This window comes from Macrotis lagotis, chromosome X, assembly GCF_037893015.1.
Source record: "Macrotis lagotis isolate mMagLag1 chromosome X, bilby.v1.9.chrom.fasta, whole genome shotgun sequence".
NCBI classification, from domain to species: domain Eukaryota; kingdom Metazoa; phylum Chordata; class Mammalia; order Peramelemorphia; family Peramelidae; genus Macrotis; species Macrotis lagotis.
Window position 1 is genome coordinate 655,887,124 of NC_133666.1, and position 16,135 is coordinate 655,903,258.

At 43.6% G+C, this 16,135-nt stretch overlaps 1 protein-coding gene across 5 annotated transcripts in view; it reads right to left on the reverse strand.

Moving 5' to 3' along the window:
• Positions 1-16,135, reverse strand: part of POLE (DNA polymerase epsilon, catalytic subunit) — a 77,778-nt gene that overhangs the window by 3,073 nt on the left and 58,570 nt on the right. For 3 of the 5 annotated variants that reach the window (XM_074205159.1, XM_074205161.1, XM_074205163.1), the window contains 8 exons: positions 15,739-15,959; positions 15,183-15,387; positions 11,891-12,064; positions 11,105-11,230; positions 10,356-10,488; positions 8,121-8,310; positions 737-868; positions 159-370 (listed from right to left, as the gene is read on the reverse strand). In XM_074205159.1, coding sequence (XP_074061260.1) covers positions 159-370; positions 737-868; positions 8,121-8,310; positions 10,356-10,488; positions 11,105-11,230; positions 11,891-12,064; positions 15,183-15,387; positions 15,739-15,959 — 1,393 coding nt within the window. Of the gene's footprint in view, positions 1-158; positions 371-736; positions 869-8,120; positions 8,311-10,355; positions 10,489-11,104; positions 11,231-11,890; positions 12,065-15,182; positions 15,388-15,738; positions 15,960-16,135 lie in introns of those variants that run through there. The other 2 variants (XM_074205160.1, XM_074205162.1) reach the window with 2 other exon arrangements.

Below are 16,135 nucleotides of genomic sequence, written 5' to 3' on the forward strand. Positions count from 1 at the left end.
TCTGTGGCAGCTGGAAGGTAGGCTCAGGTCAGGTGAACCCCCCCCTCTGACATTCTCTATCCTCTCTTCAAACTCCAGCTATGTGCCCCAAAGGTCTGAGCCTTCTCTGTCCTGAGTGTATTCTCACAGGATGATCTGGATGCCCGAGGTCTTCTTACCTTGCACACATATTTTATGAACTCCAGGGCAGGGTTGTTGAGCAGCAAATGGGAGCCAGGGAGGTGTGGGAACATCTCAGAGGGTTCTGTGGAGTTGCGGGAGCCCATCACTTTCTTCTGGATCTTTTGAGTGATGGTGAAGAAATTCTGGGTGAGCTCATTGGCTACATAATCCTGGGAGAAGGTGATCATTCCTGGGAGAAAACAAGAAACTGCAGGGGTTTTTTTTTGTTTTTTGTTTTTTTAGGTTTTTGCAAGGCAAATGGGGTTAAGTGGCTTGCCCAAGGCCACACAGCTAGCTAATTATTAAGTGTCTGAGACCAGATTTGAACCCAGGTACTCCTGACTCCAAGGCCGGTGCTCTATCCACTGCACCACCTAGCCGCACCGAAACTGCAGTTTCTTGATCAGGTCTTGGATGACCTAGTGACCTACCCAGATAGACCCTGAAGGGGCAACCAGAAAAGAGTTTGGGGCTTGAATTAAGGATCACTTATGCTCAGATATGACAGAGAACATGGAGCAAAGTTCAGGGCCTACACAGCTGAGACCAGCCCTGACCAGGACACATCACTCACCAGGGAGAGCCCCAGCTACCCCTTCAGCCTCCTGGGACAACTGGCTGTTCCCTCTCCTTTTGATGGGGGTGCACCCAGGCATGCTGCGTCTCAGCTCCTCCTTCATGCTATGGTACACAGCCACGATATAAGCTGGAGAGAAAGAAGGCAGGGACAGAGAAAGGAGGGAGATGCAGGTAGCAGACACTCCTGGTTTAGGCATCCCTCTAGAATCAGGAGGTAAATGCAGAATGGGAGTGGCCCTTGAGGATGGACAACTCAACCCCCGGAGGACCTTGGACAAGTCACTTTCTCTGGGTTGGGTGTCTGGTTCCTCACCCATAAAAGGAGACTGTGCGATCCCTTACAGTTTTAAATACTATAGTGAGATTAAGATTTAAATTTTTCCCCTCTCTGAATAAGCTGAAAGACATCCCAATTAATATCCCAGTCTGTGAATGTGAGGCTGCTAAGGGGTCAGTCTCTCCTAACCATCCTCCACCCCATGACCCCCCCAATTAAAAGTTAGAGAAACACCAAAAGCAACATAATATCCAGAAATGCAAACAATAAAAATGAATATATCCAAAATCCAAAACTACAGGAGAAATACACATATCATCAACCCCAGAGGGAACTGAAGAAGTGTTAAGAGGCAAACCTCTTAGGCTAGAACTGAAGGAAATTTCAGGAGGCCCCCATCCCCCCCAAAAAAAAATTCCTGAAGGAGGCAATGAAGAGACTTACGAAAAACAAAAGCTGAACAAAGTTAAAAAAAAAGACAAAGGGAAAATCAGGAAAAGGTTTCCACAGTGGGAGGCAAAGGATTAATGAACAATGAAGAGGAGCAGCCCCCTCCCACCCACCCCCACCATGGCCTGGGATAGAGGACTGGGCTGATGCTGAGGTCTGGGTTCTGTCTCAGACAGATCCAGAAGGCTCAACTTGAGGATCGCTGGCATGACACAGATTGATGAAAAGTAAAGGACTTGGGACAATTTCTTGAGAAAACAAAGGCAAACAACCTAAAAACTCACAGCAAGGAGAGCCAGGCATCTCGGGATTCTTACAGAGTATCATAAGCAAACATTTACATGAGAAATATTAAAAAAAAGAAAAGGTCTATCAAAGCAGGAAAAAGAAAGCCTGGGAGGCATCAGAGGACTTGAGGGCTCTCAGAAAAAACTGTGGTAAACGATGCAGTGGCAGGTCCAGGTCTCAAATGTCAGATTCCTATTGTGGGAAATGTTACACTGCTCAGAAAATTTAATATTATTATACCATTTCAATCTGGGTAAAGAAAGATTGCTTGAATCCAAAATATCACAACTCTCTAGAAATACCTTAAAGAATCTTGGGTTTCCTAGGTCCAGGATTCACCCCCTCACCTAGGTCTTGTTTTGGGTCCGCCCAAGCTTGTGTTTTGGCTTCACCAAAATTTACATTTACTGATACCCATCTCAATCAATCTTGCCCTTAAGTTATCTCCCTTCAGCAAAATTTCTTAATTTTGGGTCCCTCTGTCTAAATCCTATATAATGTAAACCTTCCTGAGTCAGACCCTTTGTGACTTGTTCTAAATCAAATAACTCAATAAATTTCTTTCTAAAACTATTTCATATTTTGGGGCATTCATCTCAAAGTGATGATTTCAGGTATCAAATTCAAATAATGAGAGGGTAACGATATTAACACGGCATCAAGGTGCACTGCCCTTGGATTCAGGAGGACTCATCTTCAAGAGTTCAAATACAACCTCAGATACTTACTACTGGTATGACCCTGGGCAAGTCACTTCACCCTATTTGCCTCAGTTTTCTCATCTGTAAAATGAGTTGAAGGAAATGGCAAACCACTCCAGTATCTCTGCCATGAAACCCCACAAAGGAGTCAGTTGGGCAAGACTGAAATGACTGAACAACAAATCTGAGGTAATACTGCACCCTCCCAATTCTGACATTCTCTGTTCTGAGTTCTCTCCAGCTCTGACATCCTGTGTTCCAAAATCTCTCCCAGTTATGACATCTTATGTTCTAAGAGCCCTCCCAGTTCTGACATTCTGTGGGGTTTTTTTGTTTGCTTGTTTTTTGCAAGGCAATGGGATTAAGTAACTTGCCCAAGGTCAAACAGCTAGGCAATTGTTAAGTGTCTGCCAGTGGATCTGACCTCGGATCCTCCTGACTCCAAGGTTGGTGTTCTATTCACTGTACCACCTACCTGCCCCCCATCCTGTGTTCTAAGGCCCTTCCCAACTCTGACATTCTGGTCCTAAGGGTCCTGACATCTTATAAGATCTCCTTGGTCATGGGACTCCACCTTGTCACCACCTTCCATAGGACCATGAACTCCAAACTTCCATTTAAGAAGACAGACTAGTTCAAACCTCATTTCTCATTTGCCTTTACAACTTGGGACTTCTCTAACTTCTCTCCCATGCCCTTACCTTTTAACTTCCCCCATTAGACTAGGAGTTCCATAAGGGTAGGAATTTGTCCTTTTTTGGTAATTGTTTCTCCAGCACTTATCCCGGGGCTTGGCACACAGTAGGCACTTAATAAATGCTTATTAACTATTATTAACTATCATTCTAGATCTCCAGGTCTTAATTCTACATTAAGAAACTCACAAATTGGGGGCAGAGCCAAGATGGCGACATGAAGGGATCGAGTCTTAGGAGCTCTCTGATAAAAACTCATAAACTAAGGACTCTAACTAAACTTTTGAGAGACAGAACCCACAAAGGGACCCAGTGAGGCAGTTCTACTCAAGGTAACCTGGAAAAGTACAGAAAGGCTCTGCTCCCCGGGGTCGGAGGGGCGGCCCACCGGAGGGGAAAGAACTTCAGCCTCCCCTAGGCAGCCCCAGGGCGCTGGGAGCTGCGGCTCACAGCAGCAGGGGAGTCTCCTGAGCTGCACCCCGGGGAGCACTGGCACAAAGTGGGGGAACAGCGGGGGACCTCTGCCAGAGCAAGCATGTGGAGCCCAGCCCTCAGGGCACACAGCTAGCAGCTGATCCAGGAAACAGAAGCAGGCAGAGCTGGTAAGCAGAAGCCCCCAGGGCATGAGCCCATTGAGCTGAGGGAGGGAAGAGAGACTGCAGAGCTCTGTCCTCTGCCCCTGGAGCAGGACTCTGGGGCTCTGACCACATTCAGATCCTGATCACAGTCTACCCCCCCCATAGAACAGCAGGGCCCCCCCCACCTTGGCCCCGTGGCAGACGGGGGTGCTTATGTTCATTCACAGACCAGGAGGACAGAACCTCACACACTGAGACCCTTGTGGGAGTGTCCCAAAAGCTCAGGAAGCACCCCCAAAAAACAGGTTTAGGCTGGGAAAATGAACAAGCAAAGAAATAAGAGGAAGACCATTGAGAAATATTTTGCAAATGAGCCCAAGAAGGATCAAAATACTCAGTCTGAAGATGAGGAAGCACAAGCTCCTACATCTAAAGACTCCAAGAAAAACAGAAATTGGGCTCAAGCTATGATAGAGCTCAAAAAAGACTTTGAAAATCAAATGAGGGAGTTGGAAGAAAAACTGGGAAAAGAATGGAGAGAGATGCAGGAAAAACATGAAAATGAAGTCAGCAGCTTAGTCAAGGAAATCCAAAAAAATGCTGAAAAAAATAGCATGCTAAAAAACAGCTTAGGTCAAATGGATAAAACAGTTCAAAAAGTTATTGAGGAGAAGAATGCTTTAAAAAGCAAAATTGGCCAGATGGAAAAAGAGATAAGAAAACTCGCTGAGGAGAATAAATCCTTCAGACAAAGAATAGAATTCAGGGAGATTGATGAATTTACCAGAAATCAGGAATCAATACTTCAAAACCAAAAAAATGAAAAATTAGAAGAAAATGTGAAATATCTCATTGAAAAAACAACTGATATGGAAAACAGACTTAGGAAAGATAATTTGAAAATTATTGGAATACCTCAAAGTCATGATCAGGAAAAGAGCCTTGACATCATTTTCAAAGAATTACTACAGGAAAATTGCTCTGATATTCTAGAAGCAGAGGGCAAAATAGAAATGGAGAGAATCTACTGATCCCCCCGAGAAAGAGATCCCAAAAAAACAACCCCTAGGAATACTATAGCCAAGTTCCAGAACTCCCAAGTCAAAGAGAAAATATTACAAGCAGCCAGAAGAACACAGTTCAAATATCGTGGAGCTGCAGTCAGGATCACACAGGACTTAGCAGCATCTACATTGGAAGCTCGTAGGGCTTGGAATACAATATACTGGAAGGCAAAAGAGCTTAGAATGCAGCCAAGAATGAACTACCCAGTAAGGCTGAATGTCCTCTTCCAGGGAAAAAGATGGACTTTCAATGAACCAGGGGAATTTCAAAGGTTCCTTTTGGAATGGCCAGAGCTGAACAGAAGGTTTGATCTTCAGATACAGGACTCAGGTGAAGCATGGAGATTGGAGGAGAGGGGGGAAATATGAAGGATTTAATGAGGATGAACTGCATGTATAGAAAAATGATACTGATAATATTCATATGAACCATCTCAGTTAATAGATAGAGGGAGCTTTTATAGTTGAAGCACAGGAGAAAGCTGAATTTGAAGATAAAATATGGTGTAAAAAGGGAGTCAATAGGAAAAAAAGGGAAATGGAAAGGGAGAAAGAAAAAGGAGAGGGGGAATAGTCCAAGATATTTCACATAATAAGATTTTTTTATTACAATGAGCTATTGCAATGATATGGAAGTGGGGGGAGGCAAGGGGGAATGAGGGAACCTTTGCTCTCATCAGAGATGGCTAGGAGAGGAAACAGTATATATATATACTCAATGGGGTACAGACATCTGGAGTAAGAAGGAGGGGGGAGCAGGGGGAAGGGGTGGGGATGTGAATAAAGGAGGAGAGGATGGACCATGGGGGGAGAGTGTTCAGATATAACACATTTTCTTTTTTACTTCTTGCAAGGGGCTGGGATTGGAAGGCCTGCCCAGGACCATAGGGCCAAGTGGATTCTGGGCCTAAGGGGTGGTATGGGGACTCAGGGCTTCTTGGCCGCAGGACCAGGGATCTGTCTGCTGTGCTACTCAGCGACCCTACAGCAGAGTCATAGTGAAAGGAGAGAGAAAATATAGTACACAGTAGTGGAGAAATAAGAAAGGAGGGAGTTGCGATCAGCAATGGCAATGGTGGAAAAATATGGAAATAACTTTTGTGATGGATTTATCATAAAGAATGTGATCCACTCACGACAGAGTTGATGGTGTTGGAACAAAGACTGAAGCACATTTTTTGTTATTATTATTTGGGGGAGGGTGCAGGGCAAGTGGGGCTGGGTGGCCTGCCTGGAGCCACATAGCAGAATGATCTTTGGGTGTCTGAGGCCAGATTCGGACCCAGGTGCTCCTGGCTCAAGGGCCAATGCTCTGTCTGCCACCCAGCCACCCCTACTATTATTACTATTTTATTTTATTTTGGGTCTTTTTTTTTCTTTCTTCATTTTGGTTTTTGCAGGGCAGTGGGGATAGGGTGGCTTGCATGTCACATGGCTGGGTGATTATTGGGTTTATGAGGCTGGATGTGGATTGGGTGCTCGTGGCTCCAGGGCTGGTGCTTCATCCATTGTGCCACATACCTACAATTATTACTATTATTTTTTTTTTATTTTAATTTTTTTTTCTCTCCCCTTTACTTTTTCGCCCAAGCAAGTCTATCTATATTCATGGGGGGAGGGGTATTTTGTTTACTTGTAAACAAGTATATTTTATTAATGTAAAAAAAAACATTTGTACGAAATGAGAAAAAAAATTAGAAAATAAATATAAAAAAAACCTCACAAATCTTTAAGTTTGAACACATTCCTCTAACAGATAACCTAAGAAGAAATGCAAATTATAAGAAATCACTTGAAAAACTTTCCAACCTTACAAATAATCAAAGAAATGCAAAGGAAAACAACTTGAGAATATGACTTTATACCCATAAAGTAAAAATGACGAAAACCAGAAACCATGTGGCTATTGGAGCATATAAATGTCTGGTCAAAAGTTGTGATTATCAAGAATAATTTAAAAAAAGCAAAAACAGAAACAACTCTCTCCTCCCTGCCAGCAAATTTATCAGACAGTAATAGGTTACATAGATTGGATACTGATGTTTAAAAGCCTGTGACTGATCAAGTCAGTCAAGGAGTATGAGGAGGCAACGCCAGAGAGAAGAACAAGGAGAAAGCAGAGTTGCAAAATTTAGAAAGGAAAAAAGTACCAAGGAGAAAGTGAGGGTCAAAGGCTTCTAGACAGGTCAAGAAAGATGAGAATTGAGAAAAGGTCATTCTATTTGTCAATGAAGAGATTATTATTAACTTCAGATTTCAGATGAATGACAATGTAAGACTACAGAGCATAAAGAGTTAAGAGAGGAAAAAAGTAGAAGTACCTGCTGTGCCTTCTCAAAGATTTTAGTTACAAAAGGGAGGCAAAATATAAGATTACCTTGAAGCAGTGAGGGCCCAGCTAAGGTTATGTAGCGCAAATTTGGTGGAATCAGTAAGTACCTGTGCTCTACAGAATATATGCAGGAGCAGAGGCAGTGGAGAGTGAAATGATCCAAAGTTGACAGGCCATTGATATGAAAAGGGTTCAAGGAACTCAAGGAAAAAAGACAGAGGAGAGTCTGACTGGTTTGCCAAAGGGTCGATATGGCAAAAGGAGGAAGGTACAGCTAAGGCACACAGTGATGGCCTGGGAGAGAATTTAGGGGAATCAAGGGACTGTGGGTCACAGAGTAGACAAAGACCAGGGTTAAGGGTTTCAAGGCAGAGGGAAAAATAGAATGGCAACAGATGTGATAGGGGAATTTCACAGTCCATTATTTTCATAGAAAGTAGAGGTCGAGGGAAAACTCAGAAGTAGCAATGGGCAGTGAGGAATATTCCAACTCCCCTACCTTGACCAATGAGAGTCAGGGGATGAATGAAAGTGCAGTCAGGGCTGGGAAGGATAGATGGGAAGATTGTTGTCAGGAGGGAGCTGAGTCATAGGGAGAGCCAGAAGATGGGAGGAATGAGAAAGGAAAAGAGAGCATGACAGCGGTCTTCAAGTATGTGAAGGGTCACCCTTTGGAAGAGGTGGCAGACAGGTGTGCCCAGAGGGTAGAACCAACAAAGAAGCACATTTGGGCTGGATGTCTCATTCTAAACAAGGAGCTCCCCCAAAGGATGCATGTGTGAAAAGGTAATGGGTTCCTCATCACTGGAGGTCAGAAAGCTGAGGCTGGAAACCAGCTGTCAGGCATATTGCCCTCAAATTTCTTTGGGATCCAGGTGACGCTGTGAAGGGGGCATAGACTACAGTCTATGCCAGAAAGTCTGGTCAGAACGCCCAGGGCAGATGGAAGGGTCCTCATTAGGATAGGAGCAGAGGATGGTAAAGATCTACTCACCTGAGATAATCATGAGAAAGTAACTCTGGCAAGAGGCTGCCTGAGGAAGAAACTGCACAATGTTCCAGTTGTTATCCAATAAGTCTTCCACATTGGATTCTTCTATCATCTTCTCTGCTTCTTCTTCCTCCTCCTCCTCTTCCTCACTCTCTTGCTCTTCCTCTCCTTTCTGTTCTTTCTGGGTGTTTCCCTGAAGGATTTTAAGCATTATCAATTAAAATCTTGCTTTTATTTTCAGTTTCTTCACTATAAATATTACTCAACCACCACCAGCAGAATGCTTTATCATTGGACCAAGATTCCTTCCCCTGCTCAGAATCCTTAGTGGCTCCTTCTTGTCTTTAGGGGAGCATCTAATTGAATAAGCCTGTTACTCTAACGAAGTCTCTCCACCTGCCCCCAGTCTGGCTCAGACCGGCCTTGCGGAATTATCTTATTCCTCTTCATCTGCTCTGTTCCAGTCAAACTAGCTCCCTCACTAGCCCCTGGACATCTCTTCTCTCTGAACTTAGGCAAAGGCTGGCTGGGGGTACATTTCAAAGAATTCCCTTTCTAGCATTACCTCCTAGAATTCTTAGCTTTCTTCAAGGATCAACTCTGCCGATTTTCTAATGTGAACGTGGCTCTGCACTGCCCCCCCCTTCTGGTTTTTCACTCCTATACAGACAAGGGGCATATCTGAGTGGAACTGTTTCTCTGGAGCCTGGTCCACTCTGGCACCAGGTGCCTTGAGAAGAGGCCTGGCAATCTAAAATTGTAATATAAGTAATAATCCACTAATTCAGTCTTTCTGAGCCTCAGTTTTCTCAAGTGTAAAATGGGGATAATAGTTTTAGCACCTGTGAAAGCATATTAAAAAAATCTCCTTTTATAGTTTTCCTAGAAACACTAAGGAATAATATTTCTGTAAGTCTAAAAACCTTTCTAAAATTGTCCCCTGGGGAAAATGGGTAGAACAAAAACAAAAGCCTTTCTTAGGGAAAAGGATTAAGGATGTCCATCAAACTTAACTCTTGTTTACAGAAATCCATTGATTTTTTGAGGGGACTGATCCAGGAGGAATGGGAGAGTAGCTTGCTCACACAGTATTTCTGGAATATTAACCCAAATTGTATATTGCATTCTTTTTCTTGCTCAGGAAATCCATAACTGTTACCCGAAAATCACTTAGAGATAGTGAGTTATGATGGAGACTGTGCCACATTGAGCATCTCCCTCTCCAAGGGAGAAATGCATGGATATTAATGTGAAATTAAATAAAATCATTCCTGGCAGACCTGAACCTATCAATGCAGGATATCATATTAGTATGGATACTTTTTCTTTGACATACTTAAAAGGATTGCTGTGGGAACCAGATAAGATAATGTACATATATAAAGCACTTTAGAAACACCAAGCTCCATATAAATGTCAGTTTATTGAAAGGTGAAGTGAGATGGGGAAAGAGCTGTGGTCAACACAACAGAAAGTGCAGACAAAGGCCTAAATGGACTAGAAGTGCATGTGGCAAACAGGCCACTTTGGTTAGAACACTAAAGGCAGCACCATGGGCAGAGCAACACAGGAGAAGGCTGAAAAGAGAGGTTAGCACCAGAGTCCAAGTGTCTCTGAATGTCTAACAAAGGAATCTGAACTTTAATTAGGAGACAGGAGGGAGTCACTAAATGATTTCTAAGCTGAGGAGGGAATCTGAACAAATCTACAGTCAAGAGAATGGGTTAAAAAGTGGAGGAAGAAAAATCTGTTAAGTGTCACTGAAAGTGAAAGTGTAAAGTCAGGGCAGTTAGGTGGTGCCGTGGATAAGCAACAGCCCTGGAGTCAGGAGGACCTGACACTTAATTCCCTAGCTGTGTGACTGGGGCAAGCCATTTAACCCCATTACCTTGCCAAAACAAAAAAGAGTAAAGACAGTTGGCATTGAGAGTCTGGACTGTTAGCAACAGTGGGAACAGAGAGGAGAGGACCGATGGGAGAGCTTCAAGTGACAGGAATGGATAAATGATTTGATATAAGAAATAAAGGATGGAAGAAAGTCACAAGATAAACCTAAAGATTTGAACTCGGGTGACTGAGTGGAAGATGAGCCTAAGGACAGAAATAAAACAAGGTCAGATGAAATGTAAGGTTAGAGAAAAAATGAAGAGGTTTGGTTTTGGATGCATTGCACTTGATACATTCACCACCAGCAACTTTCCCACTCCAAATACCACCCAAGACTAAGTCACTACTGACCTCCCCATAGTGGATACGGGTTGGCACCTTTCCTTTGATTCCCCCATAATTAGCAGGATCCATCCAGAGAAGAAATTCCCAGCACCGGGAGAAGGAGATGGTCAAGGAATGGAAGATCTCTTTGGAGTGGATGCTGAAATGTAGCAACACAAGGATGATCAGGGAATTCTAGATCCTGTTTTTGCTCAGACTTCCTGGGGAGCCCCAGTCAACTCAGCTAAGCTTTGTCATCTGGAGCCCTTAGCAAGGCTGGGGCACAAGACACGATCCACCAGAGGCCTCAGACATGTTAAAGGACATCATAAATATATAGTAAAATGGAATATTTGGTCATTATAAATATGCATTTATGAAAAAATCTTTTTTTTTTTTAGGGTTCTTTTTTTTTGCAAGGCAATGGGGTTAAGGGTTTGCCCAAGGCCACACAGCTAGGTAATTATTAGGTGTCTGAGGCCAGATTTGAACTCAGGTCCTCCTGACTTCAGGGCCGGTGCTCTATCCACTGCCCCACCCAGCTGCCCCCACAAAAAATCTTTAAGGGTTCTTCATGAAAAAGGGTCCCAAGTGTGTCTGATCTAGACAACTGTCCATCCCCAGCAGGAGAGCCACCACAGTCTTCCTCCAACCACCACCAGCTCTTCTTTTGAGCTGAGCCACTGGTCCAAGGAGAGCCAGTGCTCTGAATGAGGCCCATGCAAACCTCTGTCCCCAAGGCCCCCTTTGAGGATGAGGTCGTCCCTCACTGTCACCTGTTGGTGATATAGTCTATGTAGGCAATGGCATCTTCAATGCGACGCTTCTTGGTGCAGAGGATGATACGATTGAAATTGGCATAAATGACAGAGGAGCCCAAACGTTTGAACTCGGCGACAAGCCTAAATTGGAGAAGAGAAGACCAGTGACTGAGGAAGGAGCTGAAGCTGCAGCAGGGTTCCCCAGAAATTCTCTCTACCAGGGGTGTGGGCACTTCTGTGGAAGGAGGATTACACTGGCTCTGCATGGTTGGGGAGGGCAGCAGTGAATACACACTGTGAAGAGGCATAATGAGGCTGGATGTCAGGAAAAACTTCCAAATGATGAGCTGTCCAAAGTGGAAGGGGCTACCTGGCACCTTTACTGTAACATGTGAAAGAGTATTATAAAGGAAATGTCTTCATGCCATGGATGGCAGAATTTTGTTATAACGAGGATAGATTTGTAAAAACAGATGATTAAAATGCCCATCATTGTGGCTGTGGAATCCCCTCTGGATAAGAAGACCACTCGTCTGAGAGGGGGAGCTATGCTCTGCATGCCAGCCCTGCCACAGGTCTCAGACACTATGGCACCACACCAGCATGGCTGTTATGGAGGACCCTGAGCTCAGGGATGGGAGGACTGAAGGAGCATTGATGCCCTTCTGACACAGATTCTGGGATTCTATATGGCTGCCCTCTTAGCTCCTCAGTGAGCCCAGCTGGGAATGGCAGCACAGCTTGGACAGACAGCTTCTGACGAAGACCAGCAGGCCCCCAGCAGACTCAAAGGATACTCACTGGAGGAAGAGCTTCTTCATCATGCTAAGGAGAGTCCGGTGCAAAGCAGGGTCATAGAGGAGGGACGACGGGGACCGGAGCCAGCGGTAAAAGTGCATCACTTGGTTGTCAGCATAGACATTGTGGTACTGCGTGATCTCCTTCACCCAGCCCACCACCATACTCTTTAAGATCCTGTCAAAGAGGCCCAGAGAGAAGAATAACCTCATCATACGCTCATGCCCATCTGCCTCATGGGGGTACTTCTGCAGGGATGTCTTGCTACCTCAAACTCAGCAAGTAAGGAAAAACAAATCTGTCACTTCTCTGCTGCCTCACTCCCTGTCCCAAACCAACCAGCTGTGCCAATGACATCACTATTTTCCCAGTTACTTAGGAATAGTTGAATGAAAGTTTATGGTGTACAAAACATGAAACCTTGAGGCCACCTCTGAGAACTCCTTATTTTTAATTTAGAAGCAATCAAGAGCAATGGACTGAGAGTCACCAAACCTAAGCTCAAGTATGGTCATGTCACTTACTATGTGATCCTAGGCAACTAAGTTCACTTCTGAGCTTTGACTTATTTCCTCCTCTTTCAAACAGGAATACTATTCAGGCTACAACATTACAGAACTTCAGAAGGGGAAGAGGCCCTAAGAGGTCACCCACTTCATTTGACCCACTCCTGGACTCCCCACCATTAAACACCACATGCCTGGGGCTGTCCAACAGCCCACCCAGAGTCACTGTGAAGGTTGGCACTGTATTTCTACCCTTCCACAGTCATCCTTCATAACCCACATGGAATCATGTTACTCCTTCCTTTACAACACACCTCACTTCTCTCCCTCCCTTTCCATTCTCACTGCCACCACCCTCAATCACATCCTCCTCATCTCAAGTCTAGGCTGTTATTACAATGACTTCTTAATTGTTCTCCTGGCTTCCAGCCTCTCCTTTTCCTGCCCATCTTGTATATACCTGCTTTTCTACCTTTGACTTCTGAAAGCAAAACTCTGATCCTATCAACCATATCTTCAATGAATTCATTTCCTACAGGATCTAATCAGACCTCCTGGCGCCCTAGATACAATCCTGCAGCCTCATCTCCTGCTCTCCTCCACATAACCTCCAGCATATTGCTGTCTGTGGGCCTTGCTGGGGACATCCTCCCAAGCTAAAAGAACATCCTCTGGGCTCTCTGCTCTTTTGCATTCTATCCAAACTTCAAAGTTCAATTACACTCCTATGTCCTCACCTCCTAGAAGAGAGCTTATTCTATCTTTCTAAACTACCACAAGCACCCCCAGCATTTATGCCAATGTCTTTCAAACTGGGATAAATAACCATCTGATTTCCTGTTGGAGTCTCTTGTACCAGAGCTGGGCAGCCCAGAAAGAATCACTCAATACACCCAATAGTGTAAGAAACCATAGTAAAGTGACCATCAGCCCTGGTGATGTCTATTGATGTTCTTAGTCTCTTCTTTAAAAAAAAAACCACAACATCCTGACACTGCTTAATGCCAGTTATGGGTAATTAAGTAGTACTGGGAAGACTGAAAAGACCAAAAAAAAAAAAAAAAGGGTAAGACAGTAGTTAATAGCTATGACTCTGACTCTGCTAATAGCATCTTCATGAACTGTGTTTTAATACCAAATCCCCAGCACAGAAGGCATGAGACTGTGACTTGCAGGATCTCACCTGAGTACCAGGAAAGTGATCTTAAAGTCACAGTGAAATTCCACATATGTGAATTCACAATTTAAGGTTACCCATTTTGTACAAAAAGTTTCACGGTTTCAATAAAATACCAAGGCATTAAAACACAAAAAAATTAAAAACAAAATACCCTGGAATATAAATGAAATTTCACCAGCTTCACAACTGGCTGTGAGCGAATAGAAAGAATTTTGACATTGGAGTCAATAACGACCCTAGCTTTGAACCCCTGCCAGAGGTTGTGTGACCTTGAGCTACACCCTAGATGTCTCAGTTCCTTCTTTGGTAAAATGGGGGCATTAATCCCTCTGTAACCTTAAATACTCATTGTGAAGAAGAAATATATAAAATACAAAAAGAGCTTTGAGGGGCAGTTAGGTGGCACACTGGATAGAGCACCAGCCCTGAAGTCAACAGGACCTGAGTTCAAATTGCCTCCAAAAATAAAGAAAAGAGAGACAGACAGACAAATGCTAGAACTACTGTTAATAAGAAGCATATTATTCCCAAATACTGACTTACATAAGAAAAAAATGAAAATTATTGCAAAACATCTTTCAAAATGAATTGTAAAGTTCAATGCGATTCTCAAGTATAGCAAACAATCTTTCACTAACATGACAGAATACCATATCAACAGGACCTGAGTTCAAATTGCCTCCAAAAATAAAGAAAAGAGAGACAGACAGACAAATGCTAGAACTACTGTTAATAAGAAGCATATTATTCCCAAATACTGACTTACATAAGAAAAAAATGAAAATTATTGCAAAACATCTTTCAAAATGAATTGCAAAGTTCAATGTGATTCTCAAGTATAGGAAACAATCTTTCACTAACATGACAGAATACCATAATATTGGAAATAAAAATTATCTGAAAACATAAGATTTTAAAGAATCTGTCTTATATTTGGTGATATTAGTTATCATTTAGAAAAACCATCATCAAAAAGTCCTACCAAAATCTATATTAAAGTAAAAGGTTCCAACACTTCAAACTTGCTGAGAACCTCTGATTTCTTCCCATCATTATTCTATATTGCTTAATATCTTGTGTAATTCAATCTCCCTGGCTAGATTCTAAGTTCCTTTAGGACAGATCTGGGAGAGAGCTCTGTGCCAGAGTTGATAAGCCAACATGTGGCCGGACTTGAAGCTGGTGGCACTCAGGAGCTTACCATGATAAAAGAAGTTGCAGTTGCCACACCAGTGACCAGACCAGCCACGATGTCTGCTGCTTTCTGATTGATTAGCTCCAATTACACCTCTTCCCCAATCACTTGTCATTGCCACCAGGTTTATTAGTAGCAGCTTGATTTTTAATAAACACTTAGGTATCTGTCTCCACCTGTCCTGTAAATGATGTCTGATTGTTGGGATTTGGGGCTGACTTGGACAGATTTTGAGAACTGAAGCACTTGTGGGCACTGGCTCTGTCACTTGCTTTCCTCTTGGGTTAAACCGGTCAATGAGCACCTCTTAGGTCAATAGTTGGCAACTCCATGGGCCTATTACAATTTGAGCAGAACTAACATAGGGCACTTGAGAAGGGGAGGAGACTTGAGCATAGACATTCCAACTCATACCTGAATGTGTTAGAACAGAGGGCAGTCTCATCATAGCTGGCTGGGATGTTGGCTGCCTGGTTCCCTGTGACCATTTCCTCCAGAGAAGCTTGCTGGATGACATCGAAGCTGATGCCCATGCTAGAGGCCCCTTCCATATCATTCACATGGTGGGACTGCAAGATGGTATTTACTGCCAAATTCTGGATGTCCAATTCCAAACATACTGTTGACAAAAAACCCACTGTTCATGTGCTTGACCCAGTCCCCACCAGCACTAATTGGAATCACCAGTTAGTGGTTCCCAGGGATTAGCTCTTTCCTGGAGCTCCCTCTGCCACACATGCTGCCAAGGCTCAAGGCTCAAGGCTTAGGAATGCAGTAGAAGTCATGGTAAAGCAGAGCATTGCTGCCACTTGGTCCTAACACAACAAAGCTTCCATGAAGGAAACCCTGAGGTTTTGTATAACATCATAGGGTGAACCCCTTAGAACAAAACATTTCTTCTGGTCCTCCAGAGACCAAGCCCATGACTAAGTGGCCCAGCTCCACTCCAATGGGTGTGACAGCCACTCACCGGTGGAGTAACAGCCAGGATTGTTTATTTCCACGGAAGTTTGGTCGTCAAATTCCATGACAAGACGATTGTCATCTGCTTCTTTCCCACCTAAGTCGGGGCGGGATGTAGGAGAAAACCAGAGCAGGTGATTGTGATGCCGAAGGTGGCGAGAGAAGAAGAGGTCTGACCCAAAGGTGGAGATGTCTTCTGGGAGATTCCCAACTGGAATGTGAAAATATCTGTCCAGAGATATAACAAATCATCAAGGATTTATGAAATTCCTGCTCTGTGATAGGCATTGGTGAGACAAAGTCAGAAATGAAACATCCCTACCCCAAGAAGCTTTCATTTTTTTTTCTGCAAGGCAATGAGGTTACATGACTTGTCCAAGGTCACACAGCTAGGTAATTATTGA